Here is a 24,914-nt window from a genome sequence, read left to right on the forward strand (position 1 = left end):
TGTGTGTGTGTGTGTGTGTGTGTGTGTGTGTGTGTGCGTGTGTATTGGTGCTCACGCCTGCTTTTCCCAGAGCCTCCAGTGCCTCGGCCCACCCCCCTGTATGGCCAGCCCTCCTGGTGGGGAGAGGAGGATGCTGGACACAAGAAGCAGCACGGTGACGGCCGACGGCCAGAAGACAGCCACCCAGGTCAGTCACTCTTCACTCTCTCCCAGGTTCACCCTTTCATCCTTCTCTCACTCTTTCCTTCTCTCACTCTCTCCTTCTCTCACTTTCTCCCACTACTTCAGTGGTTCTCAAACTTCATCCTCATGTCCCCTTCACTTCAACTCCCACATCCACTGATTCTGTCAGTATGCTATTGGCAGTCTGTTTTCATCGTATCCCAATGTTAGGGACCCTGCTGTTGTATCCCATTGTTAAGGAGCCCATTTGGGTTCTCTGCTGTCGTATCCTATTGGTAGGGAGCCCGTCTTGGTCCTCTGTTATGCTATCCTACTATCAGGGAGTCTGTTTCTCCCTGTCTCTCTGTTCTCTGCTGCTGTGGCTTGTATTCCCGCCTGCTGTCTCTTTGTATAGATCTCTAGCCTCTCATTGAGAGTAATCCTCAGCCTCCGGCTGTAACTCCTACTGTTTGTCAGTCTGCTGCCTAGCTCCTATTGTGCTGTTGGGAAACCTAGTAATCCCAATGATTTTATATCCCCTTTCTCCTTATAGTGAGTACATTCCCATCGTTATCAGATACATCCTCTGTCTGACCTCCCTTCTTCACTTCTCTCTCTCTTCTCTCAGACATACAGGTCTCTATGCCTGGGGAAGGCAAGGTGAATGGAGCCCTGTCAGACTACCGGGACCTCCAGGGCAAGTCGCTGTCCTTCCCTTATCACCGGGAGCCCAGCTACTTTGAGATCCCCACCAAGGAGTTCCAGACGAGTCCTACGCCGCCGGTGTTGACGCCGCCGGCACCGAGCGCGCACCACCACCACCACCACGGCAAGCCCTCGGCCCAGGAGCTCAACGAGATCCCCACCAAAGACACGGACGCCCCGCCACCGCCGCCGCCCCCCACACCCACGCCGCCCGTCGTGCAGAGCCACGCGTCCTTCACCATCGAGTTCGACGAGTGCGCGCCGGGCAAGATCAAGATCAAGGACCACGTGACCAAGTTCTCGTCCCGGCCACGCGGCAAGACGCACTCGGGCGCCAAGGGGCTGGCGCACACGCCCACGGAGGTGATGTCGGCCGAGTGCAAGGTGGCCGATTGGCTGGTGCACAGCGACGTGAGCATGATGCGGAGGCAGCCCACCTGCGAGGACGTTTACAGCACCAAGAGTGACCTCGCCATGAACATCAAGACACTCAGAGGTCAGCTGCTATGGCTTTGCAGTGTTTCCCACAGAATTGAACTCTATTTGTGGTGGTAGATTTGCAGAATTAACTTGAATGCAACAGTTTTTAACAAATTAGCGCAGCGTGGTTATGATGCTAACCAGCTTTAAGCACAATTTAGTACAACCTGGAAAATCATTGTGTGGTGGTCAATGTTGATATTGTGGTGGGCCACCACAAATAAGTCAATGTATGGGAAACACTGCTTTGACCGATGATGAGAAGAAATAAAAGCCCATACACCTTCATATCAGATGGGTCAAACATTTAATAGATATAAAAGATGATTGAAAAGGTTGAGGTTCAGTGGTTGATTGGCTAAGTTTTTTTTATGAGTTTAGTTTCCAAAGACCTAGTTTTGGAATAGTCACAGTATTTGCAACTATTTGAAATCTGATTTGAGTTCTTCACAAATGTTGGGTTTTTTGTCCATGTAGGTCATCACCATGACGACGGCACCCAGAGCGACTCTGAGGACCCCGTCCTCAAGGGGAAGAGGAGCAAGTCGCGCCAGTCCGTCCAGTCGCAGGAGTCCATTCCGTCACACCTCTCAGTGCCCACCTCAGAGCCTCTGCCGCCCCAGCCGCCCGGTCAGCTGTCTCCACCCAAACTGGCCCCTCCGTCCCCAGTGGCCCCCCAAGACCTGGTGTGCCTGTCCCCACAGGAGGCCCCCTCGCCCCCGCAGGTGCGCCAGCCTCACGCTGACCCCCCCAGCCAGCAGGCCTTCGTCATCGAGTTCTTCGACGACAACCCGCGCAAGAAGCGCTCGCAGTCCTTCACGGCCAACCCGGACTCGTACTCGGCCCTGCGTGCCAAGCTGGAGCGCCGCAAGGGCAGCGGGCACAGTGGCGAGCGTCCAGCCTCGGTGCACGGCCACCCGCCGCCCACGCAGCAGATGACCGTCCCCCTGAAGGGCTCTGCCCACGGCCACCCCCACCCCCCCGGCCCGCAGCGCTCCAGCTCCCTCAAGCGGGAGAAGACCGAGGAGACGTCCAGTGGCGGCGGCCATGGTGGCGGAGGAAGCCACTCGCCGTCGCCACCAGGGCCTGCCGCCTCCCGTCCAGCCCTCCGACAGTTTGGGAGCGCGGGCAGAAAGTCCAGGCTGGCCCAGGAGTTTGCGGCGGAGCTCCTGAAGGAGAGTCCTCCTCCTCCTCCCATGTCGGCCCCCCCTGTGCTGACCGCGGCCCCCTCCCAAACCTTTCTGCCCTCTCCAGGTGACCTGAGTGGCCCGGGCTCAGTCTCTTACCCTTCCTCCCCCTCGCAGTGCACCACCACTTACCCCACCCGCCCCCCTGCTGCTCCCCAGTCCCCGCTCCCCACTTCCCCCTCCCCACCTGTCCCACAGGAAGTCCCCGTCCCAACTTCCTCTCTGCCGGCGGAGCCCTCTCAAATGCCTCCCAGCATCAGCATGACGGAGAGCTTTAGCATGAGCACGAGCGTTAGCATCAGTATTAGCGGCGTGGACCCACGGACGTCGCGTGCGATGAGGACGGAGGAGGAGGACAGCTTGAGCGATGCAGGGACCTACACCATCGAGACGGAGTCCCAGGACAAGGAGGTGGAGGAGGCGCGAAGCATGATTGACCAGGTAAGACTGGAATGGGGTTTGTCAAGGTTGAGGAGACAGTTCAGATTGAAGTTGAAATCTGCTGCTGCAAATGGCCAATGCATACCGGTATAGGTATAAATGTCATACAGGTCATACTGTAGAGGTCATGCTACCAAAGATTGTTAAGGCGCAGCAAGATACTTCACCATAGTTCATGTCTATGGGCGCGAAATGGGGATCGAATCCTGTCTGCATAAAGAGGCGTGTCGATGACGTATTGATGAGCGTAGGTTGCAACCGGCCAACAGCAGTGGGATCAATAACAAGCGCACACCTGATATAAGGTCAATTTTCTCCGGACTGGAATGCTCAAAAATGCAAAACAATATATCTGAAATGTTCAGAATTGTTTGAGGATCATGAAAACAAATTCACATTCTTAAATCTTTGATGCTACCTTTTGACCTTCTCGTGTACTGGTGTTCACAAATTTGGCATGTATCACCCAGATCACTAATATTGACAACAAGAGTTGTGTCATACTTACCTGCTGTCCTCAACCCATCAGGTGTTTGGTGTGCTGGACTCACCTGAGTACAGTGGCCCCACTCTGTGCGTAACCCGTCCCGTGATCGAGGATGGCCGGGAAGAGCATCCGGTCACTCACAGCCCTGCTGACCTGGCCTCTGCCACCATCCAGGGCCTCAACATCCCCAAACACAGCCCTGATCCAGCGCAGACACAGGTACTGAAATCCAGAAGCTAATCTAACGTCTACCATCTTCCTCAATATCTTTAATTGAGGCAGCACTTGAACCTGTTTTTATTTATTTATTTATTTATTTTAAGGTTTATTTAATTTATATTGGGTAGCCGTGGCCTACTGGTTAGCGCTTCGGACTTGTAACCGGAGGGTTGCCGGGTCGAGCCCCGACCAGTAGGCACAGCTGAAGTGCCCTAGAGCAAGGCACCTAACCCCTCACTGCTCCCCGAGCACCGCTGTTGATGCAGGCAGCTCACTGCGCCGGGATTAGAGTGTGCTTCACCTCACTGTGTGTTCACTGTGTGCTGAGTGTGTTTCACTAATTCACAGATTGGGATAAATGCAGAGACCAAATTTCCCTCACAGGATCAAAAGAGTATATACACTTATACTTATACTAATTCTGGCGCATACTGTAAATGCGCCAGAATTAGCCAAAAAGGCTATTTTTACATCTGTTGTCCACATTGTTGTAGTCTGTCCCTCTGCTCTGTGATACACTACAGTGCTTTGCTCAACCTCACTCTATCTATCTGTCCATCATGTCCATCACTGCTTTTCTCTCTGCTAGCTCCAGGCATCCCAGAGCAGTCCCAAATGGATGTCCCGCTGGGCGAGCTTAGCTGACAGCTACACAGAGCCTGGAGCCCCAGGTGGGAGCCCACAGATGGAACCAGACAGAGGTGAGACTCATGTGGTGTTCTTCATATACTGGGGTGTGTTTCCCAAAACCATAGTTGATAACCTGTTAGTAACTTAGTTGGTTGGCAATAGGAAATTGCATTGCAACCAACAAAGTTGCTAAGTTAGTTAGCAAGTATGGTTTTGGGAAACGCGCCCCATGTATAGTTCCGTTGGCCCCTCTCCTTGGCTTTTACAGTAAAGATAAAGTAAATGCATTGATGGTGTTTACATTTTTACATTGTATTGTGTATCTTTTGTGGAGCACATACTCATTAGCGTCATTATTTCCCATAGGCCCTCCCACAGTGGTTAGTTTGTTGATTATTATTTGTTTCAGATGGAAGGATGCCACACTCCACGATGCTGAGCCAGAGTCTGGATGTGTCGGAGACCGAGTGTAGCCAGGGATCCCGCACCCGGCGTCTGCTGCCCCAAGTGCCCCTAGGGGACAAATCAGAGAGTCCAGTCCCCTGCGTCCTCATCCGCCACGACCCCTATCTGGACTGCGAGCTTCCTGAACGAGGGTCGGGGACGCCCACTCAGCAGGACTCTGCCCAGAGGCTCTGCGTCCAGGACGATGTTGACCCGGACAGCCTGAGTGACACCAGCCGCTCAGAGGACGGCTCTATCCTGGAGAGGAAGAACCGGGGGAGGGGGGTGGCCGGCACGCTGTCCTCCCCAGGGGACAGTGCACCCTGGGGGATCGTTCAGGAGCCGCCTGCACAGACACCCAAATCCACCTCCTTCTACATTGGGTCTGATGATGGGTCACAAGGTCGGCCAGAAGCGTCCAGGAGCCCGCTGTCATCGCAGTCTGAGAGGGACCCGTCTCCCCGGACGCCCCCGACTACCGTCCTGATCCGCCACCTGAGTGGACACGAGCCGCGGCGCAGCGTGAAGCCCAACTCCTCGGCACCCAACCTCCAGACCCACGACCGCGATTCCGTTCCCACCAAGGACCCGGCGTCGGCCTCCGGGGCTTTCGTCCGGCAGGAGAGCTTCACCAAGGAGCGCACAAGCGACGACGTCCAGGTCAAGAGGCTGCCACACATCTCCAGCCACCCCACCCTCAGGGACCTGGAGCGGGCGGAGGCTGGCCACGAGCCCCCGGCTTTCCTCCAGGAGGCCGAGCGGGCCTTCAGCTCCCCCGAGGACAAGCACTCGTCTCGGGACGGGAAGACAGGGGAGGACTCGATGTCCGGGGAGTCGGACGTGGACACAGCCAGTACGGTCAGTATGGTGAGCAGTAAGAACGCTCCAGTGACGGCCCCCAAGAAGCGGCTGGGGAGTTCCGGAACGCAGAAGGAGCGGTCTGGGCAGGACAAGGGACGGCAGCCCACGGCTCGGGAGCGCCTGTCGGAGAAGCGCCGGAGTCACACCACCACCACGAGCGACAGTGCGGCGAAAGCCGGGGCTGCACAACGCTTGCAGCTTCGCCGGAGTGCCGGGAACCGGGGCTCCCTGGACCTGTCCGAGGGTCAGCAGAACCACGGCCAGAACCACTGGGCGGATGCTGCCTCTTCTTCCGACCACGAGTCCGGTTCCCGTGCCGCAGCCCGGAAAAGGCTGAGTGCCCCTCCACTGAAGGAGGAAGCACCCAGCAAGACGCCCAGCAAGGTCACTCCGCAGGTTCTGACCCGGTCCAACAGCCTTTCCGCACCACGTCCCACACGGGCCTCCATGTTGAGGCGGGCCCGCCTCGGCGAGACCTCAGATAACGAGGGAACTGAAACTGACCGGGCCTCCCAAAGTTCGGACCATGGCAAAACTCCTGCGGATAGCAAGAAACTGTCGCGGCTCGACATCCTGGCCATGCCACGGAAAAGGACCGGGTCCTTCACTGCCCCGAGCGACACGGAGTCCACCTCAGGCAGGACCGCTCCGTCCACCCGCACTTCCGAACCCGCCGGTGGCTCACGCAAGGCTGCCCCGGGAGAACCCAAACAGGGGACGACCAAGACAGCATCAGCAACAGCGAAGCTCCCCTCCGCCCGCACCCGGTCCAGCACCGCCAAGCACACCAATGCAGCAGGTGCGAAACCCCACAAACACCAGCAAGGTAACAAAGATGCTGAAGCTACACATGCAGTCAATTACACATGCAGGGGTGCGTTTCCCAAAACCATAGTTGCTAACCTGTTAGCAACTTAGTTGGTTGGCAATGGGAAATTGCATTGCAACCAACAAAGTTGCTAACTTAGTTAGCAACTATGGTTTTGGGAAACGCACCCCTGCATGTGTAATTGACCGCCCCTAATCAGTAAGGCAACCATGTTATAGACCTCAGATGTCTACGGCCTTGTAACAATAGTGAAGGTGGGAATATACATGCTACACATTAAATAAGATGGTACTGTGTTCTTAGAAGCTGGAAATATGTGCCCTGTAGTGCTACTCGATTATGGCATAAATCATAATCACAATCATTCGGGTCAGTATTGAGATCATGATTATTTGACACATTACAGTTACGACTGTAAAGCAAAGGGGTCTTTGTTGGAAGTCATCAAAAATAAAATTTGATTTTGATGAATTGCACAGCCCTACCCTACAGTATATACAAAGATGGGAAAGATACAATAAACACAACATTTGAGGATAAAGAAACATCTTTGACAGTAGCCATGTTAAACACTCCTCCACTCCTCCTCTGTGTGTGTGTGTGTCTGTGTGTGTGTGTCCAGCAGGAGCCCGTTGGAGGCAGAAGGGCTCGGACTACTCGTCCACCTCTGAGGAGGAGCAGGAGGTGAGCTCGGGCAGCCAGAAGCACAAGCGATCGCACGCCTCCGCCTCCACGCAGACCACGCAGGCCCTGAAGGTCACGCCCGTCCGCTCCAAGTCCATCTCGCTGGAGCCCGAGGAGGAGGAGCAGAACGAGCATTTCCAGAACTGGTCCACACACAGCGCTGAGATAGCCAGGTAGCCATAGTGAGAGCCCCGAGACATTCAACACATCAGTTAGGCCTGCAAAACATCTTGCATTGCTGAGAAACACAGTAACAGAATGTTTTATTTTATTAAGTAAACCCTCAATTTAGCTGCAACTCAGCTGTTTCTTGGCAGACCAAGAACATTTCATAGTAAAGAACATGTGCAAGACTGTGTACGTACAGTATTTTGGGTCTTGTGTCCACCTTGCAGGTTGAGTCAGGACCTGGCCAAAGATCTGGCGATCCTTGCCCGTGAGATCCACGATGTGGCGGGTGATGGCGACTCCCAGAGCTCCGGCATGGGCACAACCACCTCCCCCAGCTCCATGCCAAACACGCCCGCCTCTAACATCTCTGCCCGGGAGGAAGTAAGTCCCGTCTCCCTATGCCCCCACACTCATGGCCTCATTTCCCATCATGTAAACCAGTCTCCCATACATGCAGTGCAACTGCCATCGGCGGCCATGTTGCCCAGATCCATAATGGCTGACCTGCAGTGCTCCTCGCCAGAGAATGCACAACATAGCAGAGGTGGCTTGGTGGAACCCTTTTGACAGGGATGGTCCAGACGTTTGTGAAAAGTTGTTTTGAATCGGAGCTCTTTTTGACGGTGTTCACCAGTGTTTCTTCCTTTTCTCTCGTGCAGAGGCCATATGCATCATTGCAGGGGGTCCTGTCATCCCAGGTGCTTAAATCATTGTTCACGAGTTCATTTGTACTCCACTAACTTGCAGATGGTTGCATTTCTCACTTGCTTTGCAAATAAAAGATCTCACAGATGTGGTGAAAAAAAACAGTGCTTTTTTGCCCCCATCATAAATGAATTTTTCTTAGCGACTAACAGGGCACATTCAATCAAGGCATTTAGTGTCTATTACTACTAATCCTACTATTATCTTAACCATCACGCTAAATGATCTTGATTGGATACTATCATAAGGCCGTGAAGTGGCTTTGCGAGCACCAGCTTGTGGATGGCATGATGTGCTGTGTGTACTTAGCGATGTATCAGGCTTTGCTTTAACTGCATGCACTACTCACCCACAAAGGTTTGCTCAGAAATAAGCATTTCTGAGCAAACTACACTAAGGCATTCTGTGTCACTCAGTGGCCAAACTTTTCCTGGTAACTGAGATCACCTAATTTGTGTCCAGACGTCTTTGTGGATCTAACAGCGTTGTGTCAGTTTATCTCAGAGGCTCACCTGCTGTTTTGTGTGTCCAGTTGGTACAGCACATACCAGAGGCCAGTCTGAACTACCAGAAAGTTCCACCAGGTTCCCTCAGTCCCCTGGAGCAGGATTCCAATATGAATGAACAAGAATCGAAGCGACGCCCCTGGAATAGGGAAGAGGTGTGCTGCTTTCTACTGTCTCTTTTGTTAAAGTGAAGTGACTGGTATTTAGCAGATGCTTTTATCTTTTTAGTTGCTTTTAAGTGACGTGTAGCCTACTGGCAACAACAGGTTCAGGATTTGAACCCGGTCTGACCGATTCTCATACTATAATATAATATAATATAATATAATCAAAGGAATTTGCTTAAAAGTTTTCCATCCCTTCTGTCACAGGTCATTCTGGACAATCTCATGCTGAACCCTGTCTCCCAGCTCTCCCAGGCCATTCGAGAGAATACAGAGCAGCTCACGGAGAAAATGAAGTAAGGGCTCTATCCATTTTTTGACATAGCCAGGGGTTGGAATTACAGGGTTTTTTATCAATCAGGCTCCGTATTTGCTAGTTTTAAATAATAAAAATAATAAGAGCTATTTGCGTTTGAAAGGAATATTGGGGTTGATTTCCTGCCTTGGTTGTTTTCAGGGTCATGTTCCGGAACAAGACAGAGGTGTGGGAGGAAATTGAGGCAAAGATTAATGCTGAGAATGAAGTCCCTATCCTGAAAACATCTAATAAGGTTTCAAATTTCCTCTTGGTAGCCATTTTAAGTGCTACATTTTCAATACAGCACTCTTCAAAATAGCTGTTAATAATATATTCGTCCTTGCATCACAGGAAATCTCTTCAATCCTGCAAGAGTTGAGGAGAGTTCAGAGACAGTTGGAGGGTAAGTAAACAAAATTATTGTATGTTTTCATTTTGGCTACTCTGGCTCTTTGTGTAAGAATGGGAAAGTGCAAAAGCAAATACAGTCTAAAAGTGGAATCAAATGCAAAGGTTCGGCAAGCATCGCATGTCTGTCACTTGGTTGGCATGTTGACAAAACTTGAAAATGTTTGCTTGGTTCTTTCCTTTATCTCTGTGTCACTGAAGTTATCAACACCATTGTGGAGCCCAGTGGAAGTCCCAAGATGGCGGCCACTGCCTCCCCTGCAGCGGTCACGCCAAGACACACCTCCAAAGCCAAGACTCCTTCACAGGCCCGGCCCTCTGGCGGCCGCTTCACTGGCCCCACCACACCTAACGCTAACGAAAGAACCAAGAGGGGCACACGTGGATCAGATGACCAGAAGTACTTGGTCTGATGCAGTTTGTATCAAGTCTATGAGTCCTGAGGAAAGTTAGGGAGTAATGCTGTATTTAAGACAAAAAAAAAATGCTGACATGTTGCACAAGCTTTGAAGGCAAAACTGTATATGTACAAAACAGCTAGAGCTTGTTTGCTTTGCTTAAACAAGTGTATCAATGTCTACATGCCTGTGTGATTGGTTGGTGTCCCTTTGGTGAAGTGAGAGGAGGTTGGTCTTTAAAGGACCCATGAATCCCATGGGATCCCTGTTCCATAATGTGAGACCCATTTTGTGCCACATATGTTGTGTCCTGTGCTATGATAGCCATAGCATAGATTATGTTGTATCTATTGACGTAAGATGAGCAGAAGGTGGGGTGAGGGGCAGCAATACTATGGGCCAAAACAGTGTAGCATACCAGAATGATCCATGCAGGCTTCCTTTTAGTTTTCTTTTGTTCGATTTAGCCAGGGTATGTTCACTGACTTCTATACTAAAGGAAATAGTAAATTATAATTGATTGGTATGGTGATAATGTTTTTTGAATGTGGTTGTCAGGAATTATCTTAAAGATCCCTAAAGCGTTTTTAATGAATGTTGTGATGTAGATTGTCATGATAGCGCTTGGAAATATGCCTTCCAGAACCAGAACATTTTGTTTGGAGCAGTACAGTTTAGTGTAGAAAAGCCCTGAGCAATTGGAGTTTTACAAATCATATTGCATTGGTTTGGAACATGAAAATAGTCACTGTGAACGCATTGGCACAGACTTTGATGGCTGTGTTTTGTTTCTCACGCAGATTCTAGAAAAAATGGTACAGAATGGTATAGATCAGCATATGCTGTACATACATAACCATGTATGGAATAATTTCACAAATCCAACTTGAGCATTACAATTACTTGAACAATCAGGCAGTTCACTCCTTAACGATCCTATCTCTGATGTTTACGTTAGTGTAAATATGGTGTGACCAAGAGACAACAGAGGACACTATTATGCAGTGTGTTGAGGTTCTGCTGTGTGACAGGTTGCTTACTGATGTTTTGCCCAGGTTAGACTTGAATGTGCAGTACTGTTTTGTGATTTTGACAATGAATCGAGAGCGCAAACGGGTCTCCTTCTTCTTTCGCATCATTAGCCTGGCCTTTAGCACTATCATTCCTGATTCAGATTATTAGCATGTCAGCTATATCCATATACTGAAATATTGAGTCATATCAGGCTGTGCAGACTAAATTTCGCAGGGGACCATCATGAAGCATTTATGATCATTTCACTACAAGTTGTCATGAGAATCCGTTTCCTTAGGATAATATGGACATCTGTGGCACATGACTGATTTGTTTTAAGGGGGCATCATTTAGTCCAAACGGCAACAGATGAGATCGGCCTTCTCATGGTAAAGTTCTTCTCCTTAGCATTGTCTCATATACTTGGCAAAAGAAACAAAGATTTTAATGAGAATGTATTGGGATGTTTTAGGCCAATAATGTATGGCTTCCCAGTAGTAAGACAACCATTTATGGCTTTCCAGTAGTAAAACAACCTTTACCAAACCATAATGTTGTATATTGATTTCCTTTGCCACCTACTAAGCAAAATATTGTACTTGCAAAAAGGTAGATGAATACTCCAGGAACTATGAAAGTAATCACATGCTCCTTAACAAGCAAGAACTGTGTGCTCCCGGTAAACGTCTAAACGAAATCTATTTCATTTGAATATTTTACTTGTACTTGTGCTTTACTTGTACTTGTATTTTACTCATTTTGATCTTTCTTCCTGCAGATCTGGGTATTGTATTTTTAGTTGGCCTGATTATTTTCATTGCACAGATGTCTCCATTCAATGTGCTGTACATGGGCAATAGCTGCTTTATGCAGACTGCAGGCCACTAAGATGCAGTTCAGTTGCAGTAATATCAGCTGTTTATAATGCTTATCACTCAGAGGCTTTTCAAATATCACATGATTGTTTTGTTTGTGATTGATAGCTGAGTGGTATAATGATTGCCCAACACAGGCCAAAAAATCATGGCTAGTTCATTTTCCATATCATATCTATGTTCTCTTATATATATATATATATATATATATATATATATATATATAAATATAAATATTTTGTAAAAATAATCAAGTTCTTTCTCCTGCACTCTGCTACATTGCTCTTCTTGTTTGGTGTTTTTTTTTAAATGTCATAAGTCTGAAACAAGCCATTGTTTTGGCCTGTGCTGTAAGCAAACCAGATGTATTATTACATTTCATCAACAATGTATTACCAGCTTCAGTCTGCCATCACAGCAGTGGTATCTGTGGACATAGTGTGAGCTGCAGTGAACCCCTGGTATGCGCAAATACAGTGGGGGGGGATATGAGATTGTGTGTGTGTGTGTAGTGAAACAGCGTATAAATGTATGTGTACAAAAAAGAATGAAAAAGAACAACAAAAAATAACGATATTTTGTCCACAATGCATGTGAACCATAATGTAGTGTAGCTGGGTGAGAGTTTTGGCTAGTTCACCAAATGTGCACTTTTCATTTTAAAAAAGAGAAAAAAATTCTATACACCTCAAACTTTGCAGGTGAAAGTGGAAAATGTACATGGCAGTAAATCTGGAACTTTAAGTGGCTGAAATATAGGTTATGCACCATTTTAGACATTCAAAAGGGCAGGCTTTTTAGCATACTGTTGAATCACTTATAGGTTTTTGTCACTTATACTGTAGGTTGTGTTTTTTAATGCTTATATTTAAGTATATCCTGGTGTCAAGTGGAATCTCTGGAGTCACTGATGCTGCCACTGCTTCCTTCAGCCAAAAGTAATCGAGAATGTAGTAACCTAGTTAAAAACCGACATCTGATTGGCTATACGACAATTCATCAGCTGCTGTTGTGATGACATTACCTGGTCTACTATTTCTTTCAGTGCATGGAGCTCTGTAATAAGCTTTGTTAGATGACAAAACACATACTTCTGTATGTACACCATGTGACCATAAAATGCAACAGTGTAACTTACCAACTTGGCTCATATTGTTGAACATCGACTTCATAATATTCTCTGTATTTAATGATTATTATTTTATATAGAATATTACCTTTTTCCATTCTTAAGTTCCATATCTCCACCTGCACCATGTAGAATGTATTTCATTTTTTTATCATCTCATTTGTAATAAACTGATTTCAGTCATAAATACCTGGGAGTGCTCATCTTAATTTAAATTAATTTTACTTAATTTACACATTTAAACAAACTTGAACATTTATTTTACTTTTATATTAGACCTATACAAATACCAACATACTGCAATCATGATGACATAAACATTTATTTCACTTTTATATAAGACCTATACAAATACTATTGATACAAACTGTTACATCACAGTCAAGGATAAAATATGAGGGCATATGTTGAAGACATAAATGCCAATTTTTATGAATAAAAACAAAGATTCTTACAATACCACTGCAAATTCTAATATTGGAATAACTAAGGTAAAGCATAGAGTGGGATTTCATTCATTTTTAGTTGTGTAAGATTGAGAAAAAAATTGACGTCATTTCAGTGTACTGCACTTCCAAAATACACAATTGACTTGACAGCCAAAATATCAGCCAGTAGCCAAGGGATTAAAATGAAAAAGATAAGTGAAGGAACAAAAGCACTGGTCTCAATGCTGTGAAATAGACTGTGTGTGGACCATCAGTATAGAAGAGCTGATCTACTAGCCTACTCACTCTACACAAGTCACAAAAAAAATCAACTTACAAGAGGTTTTATGAGATGTGTCACACCACCAGGGTACATCATCTACCGGTACATCTGTATCCACACAATGCAGATAAATAAGACAACTGAATGGAAATAAAAGTATTTAAAAAATATATAAAATACAAAATGAAACCTAGTGAAATATCCTGGGCATAATGAGTTCAGTTCAGTATTGGAAAAGTCTAACTCACCATTGGACCATTACTATATAGTATCACTGGTCAGTGTTTTGTAATGAATATATGGTATTGATTTGAGCGGTTCTGCTGATTAGCTGTTAGCTTTAGCTGCTAAGATGCAATGGAGGTAAAAAATGGTTGGTTTGTGAAAATGGTTGTGTGATGTGTGTGTGTGTATGTGTGTATTTTGATCCTGATTAACTGCACCCATTAAGACATATGGTTGAGTAATGACATTGTGAAACCAGTGGAGGTGACAAATGAAGAGCTTCAGTCTTAGCTATATTTGATAACCAGTTAGCACAACCCTCTAATAATTTCTGTGGGCGTGGAAGTCAATAGGTAGTGGATTGAGTTGTAAGCATTTGTAAGCTCTAAGCACTGACATGAATGGAGATGGATGCATCATTGGATGGATGCATACAGTAGGTGTCAGTTACAGTTTAGTCTGTCGGCTAGAATCTACCATCAGGTGGTGTGAGGGTCTTCAGATGGCATGGTGGCTCCAGTCAGGTCTCTCTATGCTGGGTGTAGCTCTAGCCTGTGTGTGCTGTGGTGGTGTGAGGGTCTTCAGATGGCATGGTGGCTCCTGACAGATGATGAGGGGATGCTGGGGGGGCCTCTTGCATGAGTCTTCCTCCTCTCCTCCTCCAGGTAGCCCTGCCTCATCATCCCAGTCAGGTACAGAAAGAGTGCCTGAGAGAGAGATACAGAGAGAGAGAGAGAGAGAGAAAGACAGAGAGGAGGGAAAGAGAGAGGGAGAGATAAGAGAATGGGGGGTATCTGATGTGTCTTTTTTATATACATTTTGATCTAAAATCTAGTTTGATATATATGATATATTTTGTATACCACCCCAAAATGCTTTATGCTCATGCTTCTTTGATTTGATTCTAATTTAATTTTATCTAATTTAATATTATCGCTGGGTTTTTTTTTTAACAGAAACTAAAAACATTGTTATACTATACATTATATGTTCATGTGTATATCTATGACAAATGATACTGAAAGAAGAGGACAAAGCCAACGTAAAGACAACGAAAAAAAAACTGATTTAACAAGGCTTCTCCAGTAAAAACATATAATAATTTGTTAACCAATCTAACTTTTGCATAACAAATCATTTGTCATGGAGAAAATCCATCAGGAGGCATGAATGATTCCTGATAGTCTGAAGGAAAAATATCTTTGATTTTTTTTCTTCTTGGACTTCCTGTTTTTATTTTCTGTTGACATCCACTAGATGTCAGTGTTGCTAAACCATTTAAATGTGTCAATGTGTGTTGCAGGGAGCAGATGTATCTCATGTAAAAGAATCAGCTCACTGGTACGTGAATGACGTACACTTACACATGTAACACACACACACACACACACACACACACACACACACACACACACACACAATGAAGCAGCACCTTCCAAGCATCTTCCAACTCCGGGGTCAAGTCGCCCTTCAGTATTGGCTGGATGGCTCGGATAAACTCGGGCATGACATACTGCAAAACAGCATCACAAATATCAGGAGGCATTCAGCAGTGTGAAGCCAGTACACATGATGTAGGTATCAGATCAATAGGCTCTCAACCTTTTTAGGGCAAAAGCACAGAGCTTTCATGAGGTGAGACCAAAGCGACAGGCATATGGTCACGTGAGGCGGACTGAGCTTTTTAATTAAGAAGCTGTGTCATTGATGCTATTTAAAATAACTCTATACTCTATTTCATGAGCCTGTATAAAATGCATTGGGTTCCTCAAAATGCCACAGCACTCACTTTGCCTCACAGCACACCTGAGAACCACTGGTCTACATAGCAGCAAATTTCAAGAAGATTGATTGCAAACAAGCAAGCAAGAACAACAGCACTGAGAGTTCCCATTCTCATAACATCATCACTGTATTTAAGTTGGTTTGTGTGTGTGAGTGTGTGTGTGTGTGTGTGTGTGTGTGTGTGTGTGTGTGTGTGTGTGTGTGTGTGTGTGTGTGATTTAAATATCAGTGATACTCACACTTTTTCCGCACTTAGGAAGAACAAAAAAGACAAATTTTCTCCTGTTCGTTGCGGCCCACATGTCATATCTCTATTCCCCAGTGGGACCCACTCGTATAGATGAATAACCATCAGTAATGTTAAAGGGTCCCAAAGTTTGTCCTTGATTCTGTGCTAACCGTTTCACTAAGTGTAATAATCATTTCACATGCTTTCAGGCTAACTTGCACAAGCAGTGACAGAGTGGGTCTCCACTGTGGCAAGTAGTCAGAGAGAGTACTGCGCTTCCAAGCACTTAAGGTGACTCTTAATGGTATAAAGTTAAGCCGCGCTAATTCAGCGGTCTCTCCAGCAGTGTACCTTTAATACTCTATCGGTGTCAACCTCATGAATGACCCTCCTCTGACTCTGAGAGTGACTGTGGAGAGTGGAGACACACTGCTGTCCTGAGTACTACAGCTTAATTCAAAATGAATGTGTCCTTTAACGGCACAAACTGTACTTTCTGTCATTCAGAAACATGCCTCTCCAGACTTCAAGTAGATCTACTTCTGAAGCACGTCTAAAGAACTCCACTTTTAATAAACAAGTTCTTACTGAATTCCAAAGCTGTTCCTTATCAGCCGCTTGATAGTGTTTGTTTACAGTTTTACATAGAACTAAGAATTGCAAATAATGCTTACTACTGCACAAAAAAGAACCAAAATAGAGAATGCAGAGATATACTGTATAATAAAACATCCTTACTTCCATGTCCTTGTACTGTTGAGGTCTTCATGTATTATAACAAAATGTACAGTAAAATGTTTGCACTTTATCAATTAATAAGAGGATTGAATGTACATTTATTGTACTACTGGCTGGGTATTTCCTACAGTAGCCAAACCTCTCAATATCGCATGCAGGTAAGCAAACTACAACCTATCCTATGTTTAATAACACAACAAAATGCACCACAGCCATTATACAGATACTCAAGAATACTTGACAACAACAATAACAAATCATGGACTGGATAATAATCTGGATAACATGAGGTCTAGATAACCACCAGAGGTAATGAGCACGGGAGACTGGACAGAGTCCTACCATGAAGTATTTGGGAATGGCTCTGTAGTTGTAGTGTTTTCTCCCCAGATCAAAGGCCAGCTTCTCCAATCGCTCAGGTTCATCAAGTCGAGCCACGCTCTTCTCAATGAAGGACATCACCCTGACGCCAAATCAGACGATCATAGGTAAGCTACAACCACACCTTTTAACTTTATAAATTGAAATAGTTATATATCTATTACCATACACAGTATACTGGTTTATGGAGTTCCATTGATGTATTGATGTATGTGTGTGTGTGTGTGTGTGTTTATGTGTGTTGGAGGTTGTTGATGTTGTTGTGTGTGTGTTCACCTCAACCCGTGGGCTCGCAGCTCTTTGTTGACGCGAAGCATTTCGACATCATCCACCTCACGGAACTCAAAGAACACCTCTTTGCATTCCGGGTGGCTCTCGAACAATCTGTTGCCACAACACAAAGTGAGTTTCCAATGGATGGAACACACAGGTCTTTGTCCCCTTTGAGCAGCAGTCCTTCATTGTTCAAGATGTATTGCAGAGCATTCTGTCTCCTGCACTCACGGATGAACTATCTCAACCCCTTTTTTTTGAAGAATTTTAGAATGAAATTCTAAGACATAAGAATGTCTCAGAAACATTGTGGATTGGATATAAGGTATGCCCACTTCAACCTTGAGGACTTAATGAAGGAGCTTCTGCCATAAGGTACTTTGGTGAGGTTAAGACATGTATGCGAATCCAACACAGACACCTAATGGACCTCTAATATAGCCTGCAGACATGAATTTATGAAGATATGAAATGTATACAAGCATCCAATATGGACACTCAATGGAGCTGTATCATATGGATGAAGTTAAGAACACAGTCGTTATTATTATTACGTTATCATTTGTCATTTAGTTGTTGGTCTTATCCAGAATGAATTACGGTAACTGACACCAATGGGAACATGCACTGGCTCCTATGCTCTTATCCAGAGTGACTTACGATAACTGACACCAATGGGAACATGCACTGGCTCCTATGCTCTTATTCAGAGTGACTTACGGTAACTGACACCAATGGGAACATGCACTGGCTCCTATGCTCTTATCCAGAGTGACTTACGATAACTGACACCAATGGGAACATGCACTGGCTCCTATGCTCTTATTCAGAGTGACTTACGGTAAACTAGGCCACTACGAACATGCATTGGCCTCTGATGGAGACATCATCCCTCACTATAATGGTGTATCCTGTGTTTGTTTTGTGGATCGTCATGAAACCTTTTGGTCTTATATCAGTATATGTTCAACTGGGGCGGTAGTAGCATAATGACAAAGGAACTGGGTTAGCAAACAAAAGCCAGACAATTTAAGAGGGTCAGTTCTCAGCTGCCACCGTTGGGGACGTGGTAAGAATTGATCTAGCTTTGGAAATAAAAACGTGAACTAAATTAATAAGCCCAGGCTGTTTAAAAAATGTCCATAGTGAACTACAAAACCAGTGTTAACAAAATGTTAACAAATAGAATGCTGTACTCAGCTGACCAATAAATGACTTGGTGGTGTAAAAGCAAACTTATTGGCCGAATCCTTGTGAAGATTCTAGAATGGTTCATCTCCTGCTGGGATTAAAAGCCCTCCCAGGTCCCTGACAAAGGCATCATGGGAAAAAGAGGAAGGAGAAAATTACATTTTCCCAAATGGCAAAGGAGTGGAGGGTCTGAATGCAGGGATGGCATCAGTACCGGCCCTGTAGGGGTCCCTGGGGATTCTAGTCTCTTATGGAATGGAAATTTAGTCTGGCCAAAGAGAGTGGGAAAAAATCTACGTATTCTCTGGAGTTCTCAGGGCTGTGGCCTTGCGCCAAGAGAGTGAAGAGTAGACTACTATGTCAGGGGGATCTCTATGTCAATGTCAATGCCAGTGTCAATGTATTTATAGCACTTTTATAAGCAACAGCAGTTGACCAAGGTGCTGTACATTAAGACCCCCCCCCCAATAAACAAAAGGGGCATTATAGGTACCTACGGTGTATACAATCACTATAAAATTGATTACTTCTCAACAGACTTTACTCACTCATGTCCTGAAGAAGGGGACTGTTCTGGTCCGTATTATTTCACAGATATTTTCTAGTCCCCATGTCAGTCCCTATATATCTGCTTGTAACAGGGTGTTGGTGTTTGTAGTTTGTAGTTTTAATGCAAGTCTGAGTGAAACACATGAAAGAATGTGTGAAAAAAACAAACATTCAATTTAAATTGTATTAACCACCTGTTGCAAGCTTGTTGTCCGACCCAACTGCTCCCTGGGCACCAGACTAAGGGCTGCCCACTGCTCCAGGTGTGTATGTGTGCTCCTACTGTGGGTGTCCTCCTAGTGAACTCACTGATCCGAGTGTGTGTGTGTGTGATAGTGTGCACACTACCCCCGGAAGGGTAAAATGCAGAGCACACATTTCCTACAGGAATTTCCTACAGGACTAATAAAGTATAACTTAACTTAACTTAACATTATTTGGTTTGATATTCATAATACTGGCAATTTTCAATTCCATTGAGATTCCAGTTGCAAAAAATACCTTGCTGTTGATATATATGGCTAACTGATGTAAAATTCGAGGTGGATTGCGGTCCACTTTGTGGTGGAGGAAAAGATGGTGGGAAGAATGTAGAGGAACTGCCCTGTGTGAGAATGGATTAGTTTGCAAATAACAAGGCAAACATCATTGAAATCTGCACACAGAAATATAAACTTTGTCAATGAGATTCAAATGTCTGCCATGGTATGAGAGCTGTGGCTATTTTGAGGCCTCCGCCATTTACCTATCCTCATGTCGCACGTAGAACACATCTCACATCTCTAATTCCTGGAGCAGTTTGGTGAGGTGATGTTTGCCCGTATGTGACAAAAATATAAACCTTAGAAACCGCGTAACATCACTTAGAGCACCTTAGTGCTTGCATGCATCAAACCAGATGATGGTCAGATATCACACAGGCCTAATAGCCTTTTACTGCAATGTGTCCTCTTTTGTCAAGTTCCCCTACGGAGAGCGTAGAGCTTGAACTGAGATTGTTTCAGTTGTTTCACTTCAACAGCCAGAACAATCACAATGGCCTCTCTTATGGTCTACTGGTCCCCCCACATCCTCATGCAATGACTGGTTCAGGTCTGTTTCTATCCATGGACCAGACTTCAGTGGTGGCCAGTGGACAGGTCCATCACTCAGCACCCACCCACCCAGATCAACTGACCCACTGCACGTGTTGGTATGGCGACATGAAGGTCAGATGAACATGCCCACTAATGAGCCGTAGGAGTGATGAATGCGCGAGTGAAGAAAGGAAGTCAGGCTTTTGTGCGTGTCTGCTTAGTGTCAGCTGATTTACAATAGGTTCACAGGCTCAGGCATGTGTCAGGAAACATAGAGCATATTGATCAACCTCAAGGTTTCAAGGCTTGGTTGCTAAGCCAGGAAATATTACTCACATTTGTACCAAATCTGCTTCACTAGCATAACATTCTTAGTGAAAAATATTAATTTCATGCTCAAGGTAGTGTTCCCCAGAACAGAATCAGACTTACATGGCAACTTTCTCCTTTTAAAAGTGCAAAGTCATTGATGTTATTTTCGACATTTCTATGTTGTCATTGAATTTCTCTCGCTGCAACTGTTATACAGTTACAGTTAGGTGCAAAATTATTAGCCCTGGCAAATTGATTTAATGTTGATTTTCTCATGACCAATATGTTTGTTCTGACTGAAAATGGCACTGCCACATGCCAAAAGGTGTCAAAGACAATGTTCAAAAATGCTGTTCCCTCAAAATATCAAGAAATCGTTAGGCTACAGAAGTATCATTCACTGTTGTGCAAAATAATCACTTGTTACAAACTGGAAAATGGTATGCTATAAACAGAGTATACAGAGATAATTATCTCAGTTAAGTGAAGAAACTTGTTTGCAGAGAATTGCCAGGAAAACACTGACTTGACTTATTTATATTATATATTGACAATTTCCCTCTCTTGAGCAACCACTTACTGTGTGTGAAAGTGAGAATACAGTACCACAAAATGATAAAATACCATTTGAAAAATGCAGATGTACAGATTGGTCATTATTTCTGACTCTGAGAAATTACACACGGCCTTCTCCCATCGCCCTTCCTCTCCTGTAGCACCTGATCAGTGCTCTTTTTAAGTTGAACTAGGGTAGTAGGTAACCACTAGCTACTACATTATTGTGAACTAGAAAACATTCTATACAAGGCCATATCATTTTCCATAGTATGTGATCATGTTACAATATTCAAACCAAAATAATTTTGCACCTTACACTAAGCTGTTTTTAACTGGATAAGTCCGTTTCTGCTCCTTTACTCACCCCATGCCACTGTTTATCCCTGCCCAATAGTCCTCATCCTGTACCCCTCCCTTTAGGCTACTCTGAATGCATTGCATGATCACATGGAGTCATGGTAATATAGCCACACAAAGGCATACCCAGAAAGCACATGCAGATGTTGCACAACCAAGTTTTTGAATATTTGTTACTTTGACCACAATATCTTATTTTCTATACCAATGCACAGATTTATGTTCATATGATTATAGTTATGGCTGTAATTTGTTCAACGCTCAATGGCATTAAGATATAATGGTACATGAAAATTAAGAAATTAGACATTATAGAACACTATTATTAGACATTATTGTTTAAAGGAAAACCTATAAACATATCACCCATGTGTTTGTGAATTTGTAGGCTACATAAAATTGAATGGCAGGAACCAATTTCACCCACCATGCACATTTGGTTCCCTTCCCCAATGTTGACTCCATGGCTTTACTACGGCCTTGATATAACATATCTCATCTTCATAATTTAATAAATATTTAAATGTGTGCTATGTGTGCACAGTAAAAAAAAGACTGGTCCACAGAATTTAGTCAAACATTAATCCGATTTAAATCTGTTCTCGAGACCATTCTGTTATCATATTCCTAAAGCACAGACCACAACTACCGAATGACAGTGTACTGTAGCTACTAGTACTGTGTACCGTAAGTCATGGTAGGGGTGACAGACTCTTAATTGGAGAAAACAGGGGGTATCTGTCCCTTGTCAAAGATATTCCAGAAAATATGATCCATGACTTAAAATAAATATAGTCTTCTATATTTAGAGGTATAGTCTTTGCCAATATTTGAATATGCAAACCATTGTGTTTAATGGTTTGAGAAAGCTTCTTCCCCCAAACATCACTCTGTTGAACGCTCAGAAATAGTACCCCCACCTCCGACACACACACAATTGCACTACCCTATCCCACCCATAGTGGTCTATTTATTTGCAAATGTACTGTATACATAGCCATATTATACTGCTCTTTGTTCTATTCTCAGTGTTCTGTTTTTATTATTTTATGTTTTTTTATTTTTATGTTTTTATGTGAAGTGAGTTCCTCAAAATTCTTGTTTGTTTACGCAAACCTGGCCAATAAAGCTGATTCTGATTCTGAAAACAACTGAAGGGACTAACCATGGTTGTTGATTTAGCCTACTGTCAAAACCATGTCCCACAAATCACCGACATAATTAATGTCCATAAATGCCATAGTCTAGGCTGTTTGTGAGGTACAATTAACTACATAACATCTTCATTTGAATTTAAATAATTCCAACTGGCTTCGTTGGTCACTTTAACATTGTTAACACAGTTTGAAAATATGTTTTAATGCATCATTAAAGGAGAAACATAATTGACACAGATGTATCTGCTTCATCTGTTTCTATGGGTTGATAACTGAGGATGGATTACATTTTAAACTCCTTACTAACCTGACGAACAGGATGATGCCTGCTCGGGTTATGTCCCGCTGAATGCTACTCCACGACTCCTTTATTATTTCCTTCTGACTGTCCGTAAGGTTCACCAAAGCTATCTCCTCCGAAGTGTCCACAGCTGGCTTGGAGGCAAGTGTTGAAATTGGACAGCCCATGGTGAAACTAATTTAAAAAATAAAAAAAAAATGGATAGAACAAAGACTGACGCTTTGCTGTTGTCTAACGATTCAGATATTCAGCCACGGGCATCTTCGGTGTTTTTAGTTGCGCCCGCGACAGTCATGATAAATTTGCCGTATTGTGTGCGCTACGGGGACCATGGTAGTGCTAGCGAGTGCCACAGGAGGGGTTATTGAAATACCTCTCTTTCATAAACTATAAAAAGACCTGGCACACCAGACAGCACACACACAAACACACTCTCCCTCCCTCACACACCCACACACACACATTGATCTAGGCTAATATGCTCTTCCGTCTTAAGTTTGAATAAACAAAACAAAACAAATAACAGACGCATAATCACACAAATATCTGTTCCATAATATAGGCATATTGTATTTCCCAGCCATTGGATGGGTGGGACAATTTGACATGAAGATATCTTATGGGAACTTCTCAGTCAGATTAAACCACCAGAGATCACGCAAGGCCGGTAGCTCCCTGTGGGAAGTTGAACTTCTGGGCTATTCAGAGATTTATCATCAAAACATGCCCCTCTGTTCTACTTAAAAGACGTCTCAATGTCACGGTACAAATACAAGAGCAACAATGCTGACGTATTATTCCTCCAAGTGGATTAAATAACATTTTACTCATTCTGTAACTCAGAGTTGTCACTACCAAACAGTGGAATCTGCTACGGTAATGCAATACAAGGTTGTCGGGTGATACCGATGGAAGTTTCGAGAGGTTCTCTGCAGAATCAATTTTCGCAACAGAGGTGCGAAGCCTTATTGTTTCTGGAAGGATTATCATTATTATGCCGCTTGGTCTGATTTGTTTTTTGTCTGCCATACTTTTCCTTTTTTGAGGTGGTTCCCATGGGCGAAAAGTCTTTGGCACACACATAAGGTGTCATTACTCAGGAACAAAGGCCTGGCCCAGGGACTAAGCACCCCTACATTTAATCTCAGCCCCCCTAAAAAAATAAAAACAAGTCATTGTGTGCACAGATCAACCCCAGTGTGCTCACGTTCTCTGACTTGTAATGAGTTCAGTTTCACATTCACAAGTTTTTAAACTATTTATCGTGGCATTCAATATAAATGAAATATGCAGACCTATGCGTCTTGGCGCTGATCCACTAGTACTACACGACATACGCTTGCCGCGTGGTGCCTCCCCTCACAGCACTGATCCAATAGCATGACATGACATATGCAAAGTCGAATCTTGACCATACCAATCTGAGCAACTACAGGCCTATATCAAATCTATCGTTTTTGAGCAAAGTACTTGAAAAAGTTGTTTGTAATCAGTTAAATACCTTCCTCAACAAAAACAGTATCCTTGAAAAATTCCAATCAGGTTTTAGATCAAATCACAGCACAGAAACGGCTCTAGTAAAAATAGTCAATGATCTCAGACTGGCTACTGACTCAAACAAAGTCTCAATCCTTATTCTTCTGGATTTGAGTCGCGCATTTGACACCATTGATCATAGCATCCTAATTCACCCGCCTTGCTAAGTGGGTGGGTCTCTCTGATAATGCTCTAAACTGGTTTCAAACCTACATTACTGGCAGAGATTTTTTATATCAGTCTAGGAGATCATGTATCTGAAAAACATGACTTGCCTTTTGATGTGGCCCAGGGAGCTGCCTTGGTCCCCTGCTATTTTCTCTATATATGCTTCCATTGGGAAACGTCATAAGTCAGCATAATGTAAACTTCCACAGCTACGCAGATGATACCCAATTGTATATTTCTGTGGAGCCAACTAACCCAGATGGTCTTTGCTCCCTCACTGCATGCCTAACCTCCATTAATCAGTGGATGAGCAAAATTTTTTTGAAACTAAATGATGACAAAACAGAGGTACTTCTGGTTGGACCAAAACTAAAGCGAGATATTATTCTTAGTAATCTGGGGAACTTGGCGCACCAGGTCAAACCAAAAGTAACAAGCCTCGGTGTCATCTTAGATGCAGAGTTAAGTTTTAAGCCCCATATCAGTAAAGTTACTCAGACAGCCCATTTCCACTTGAGAAACATTGCCAAAGTGCGGCCCTTTTTAACTCAACAAGATGCAGAAAAACTA

General features: G+C 44.5%; 2 protein-coding genes across 6 annotated transcripts in view; one reads left to right on the forward strand and one right to left on the reverse strand.

The window, feature by feature from the left end:
* cep170bb (centrosomal protein 170Bb) overlaps positions 1–11,838 on the forward strand; it is a 26,231-nt gene extending 14,393 nt beyond the window's left edge. The window contains exons 7-20 of one of the 5 annotated variants that reach the window (XM_048250865.1): positions 71–187; positions 791–1,363; positions 1,825–2,975; positions 3,505–3,681; positions 4,271–4,382; positions 4,721–6,442; positions 7,068–7,302; positions 7,525–7,681; positions 7,960–7,998; positions 8,538–8,666; positions 8,883–8,971; positions 9,133–9,226; positions 9,325–9,376; positions 9,583–11,838. In XM_048250865.1, coding sequence (XP_048106822.1) covers positions 71–187; positions 791–1,363; positions 1,825–2,975; positions 3,505–3,681; positions 4,271–4,382; positions 4,721–6,442; positions 7,068–7,302; positions 7,525–7,681; positions 7,960–7,998; positions 8,538–8,666; positions 8,883–8,971; positions 9,133–9,226; positions 9,325–9,376; positions 9,583–9,794 — 4,859 coding nt within the window. In that variant the 3' untranslated portion in view covers positions 9,795–11,838. The remainder of the gene's footprint in view (positions 1–70; positions 188–790; positions 1,364–1,824; positions 2,976–3,504; positions 3,682–4,270; positions 4,383–4,720; positions 6,443–7,067; positions 7,303–7,524; positions 7,682–7,959; positions 7,999–8,537; positions 8,667–8,882; positions 8,972–9,132; positions 9,227–9,324; positions 9,377–9,582) is intronic. The other 4 variants (XM_048250867.1, XM_048250868.1, XM_048250869.1 and 1 more) reach the window with 4 other exon arrangements.
* A 1,273-nt stretch (positions 11,839–13,111) lies between these two features.
* Positions 13,112–23,003, reverse strand: LOC125299901 (cytoglobin-1-like). The gene is made up of 5 exons (XM_048251402.1): positions 22,647–23,003; positions 17,143–17,250; positions 16,828–16,948; positions 15,166–15,246; positions 13,112–14,440 (listed from the first exon to the last, which is right to left on the reverse strand). Exons 1-5 carry the CDS (start codon positions 22,805–22,807, stop codon positions 14,315–14,317), a joined length of 597 nt encoding a protein of 198 aa, XP_048107359.1. The 5' UTR covers positions 22,808–23,003; the 3' UTR covers positions 13,112–14,314.
* Positions 23,004–24,914: the final 1,911 nt, after the last annotated feature.

The sequence above is a fragment of the Alosa alosa genome, chromosome 8 (genome assembly GCF_017589495.1).
Source record: "Alosa alosa isolate M-15738 ecotype Scorff River chromosome 8, AALO_Geno_1.1, whole genome shotgun sequence".
Taxonomy (NCBI): domain Eukaryota; kingdom Metazoa; phylum Chordata; class Actinopteri; order Clupeiformes; family Clupeidae; genus Alosa; species Alosa alosa.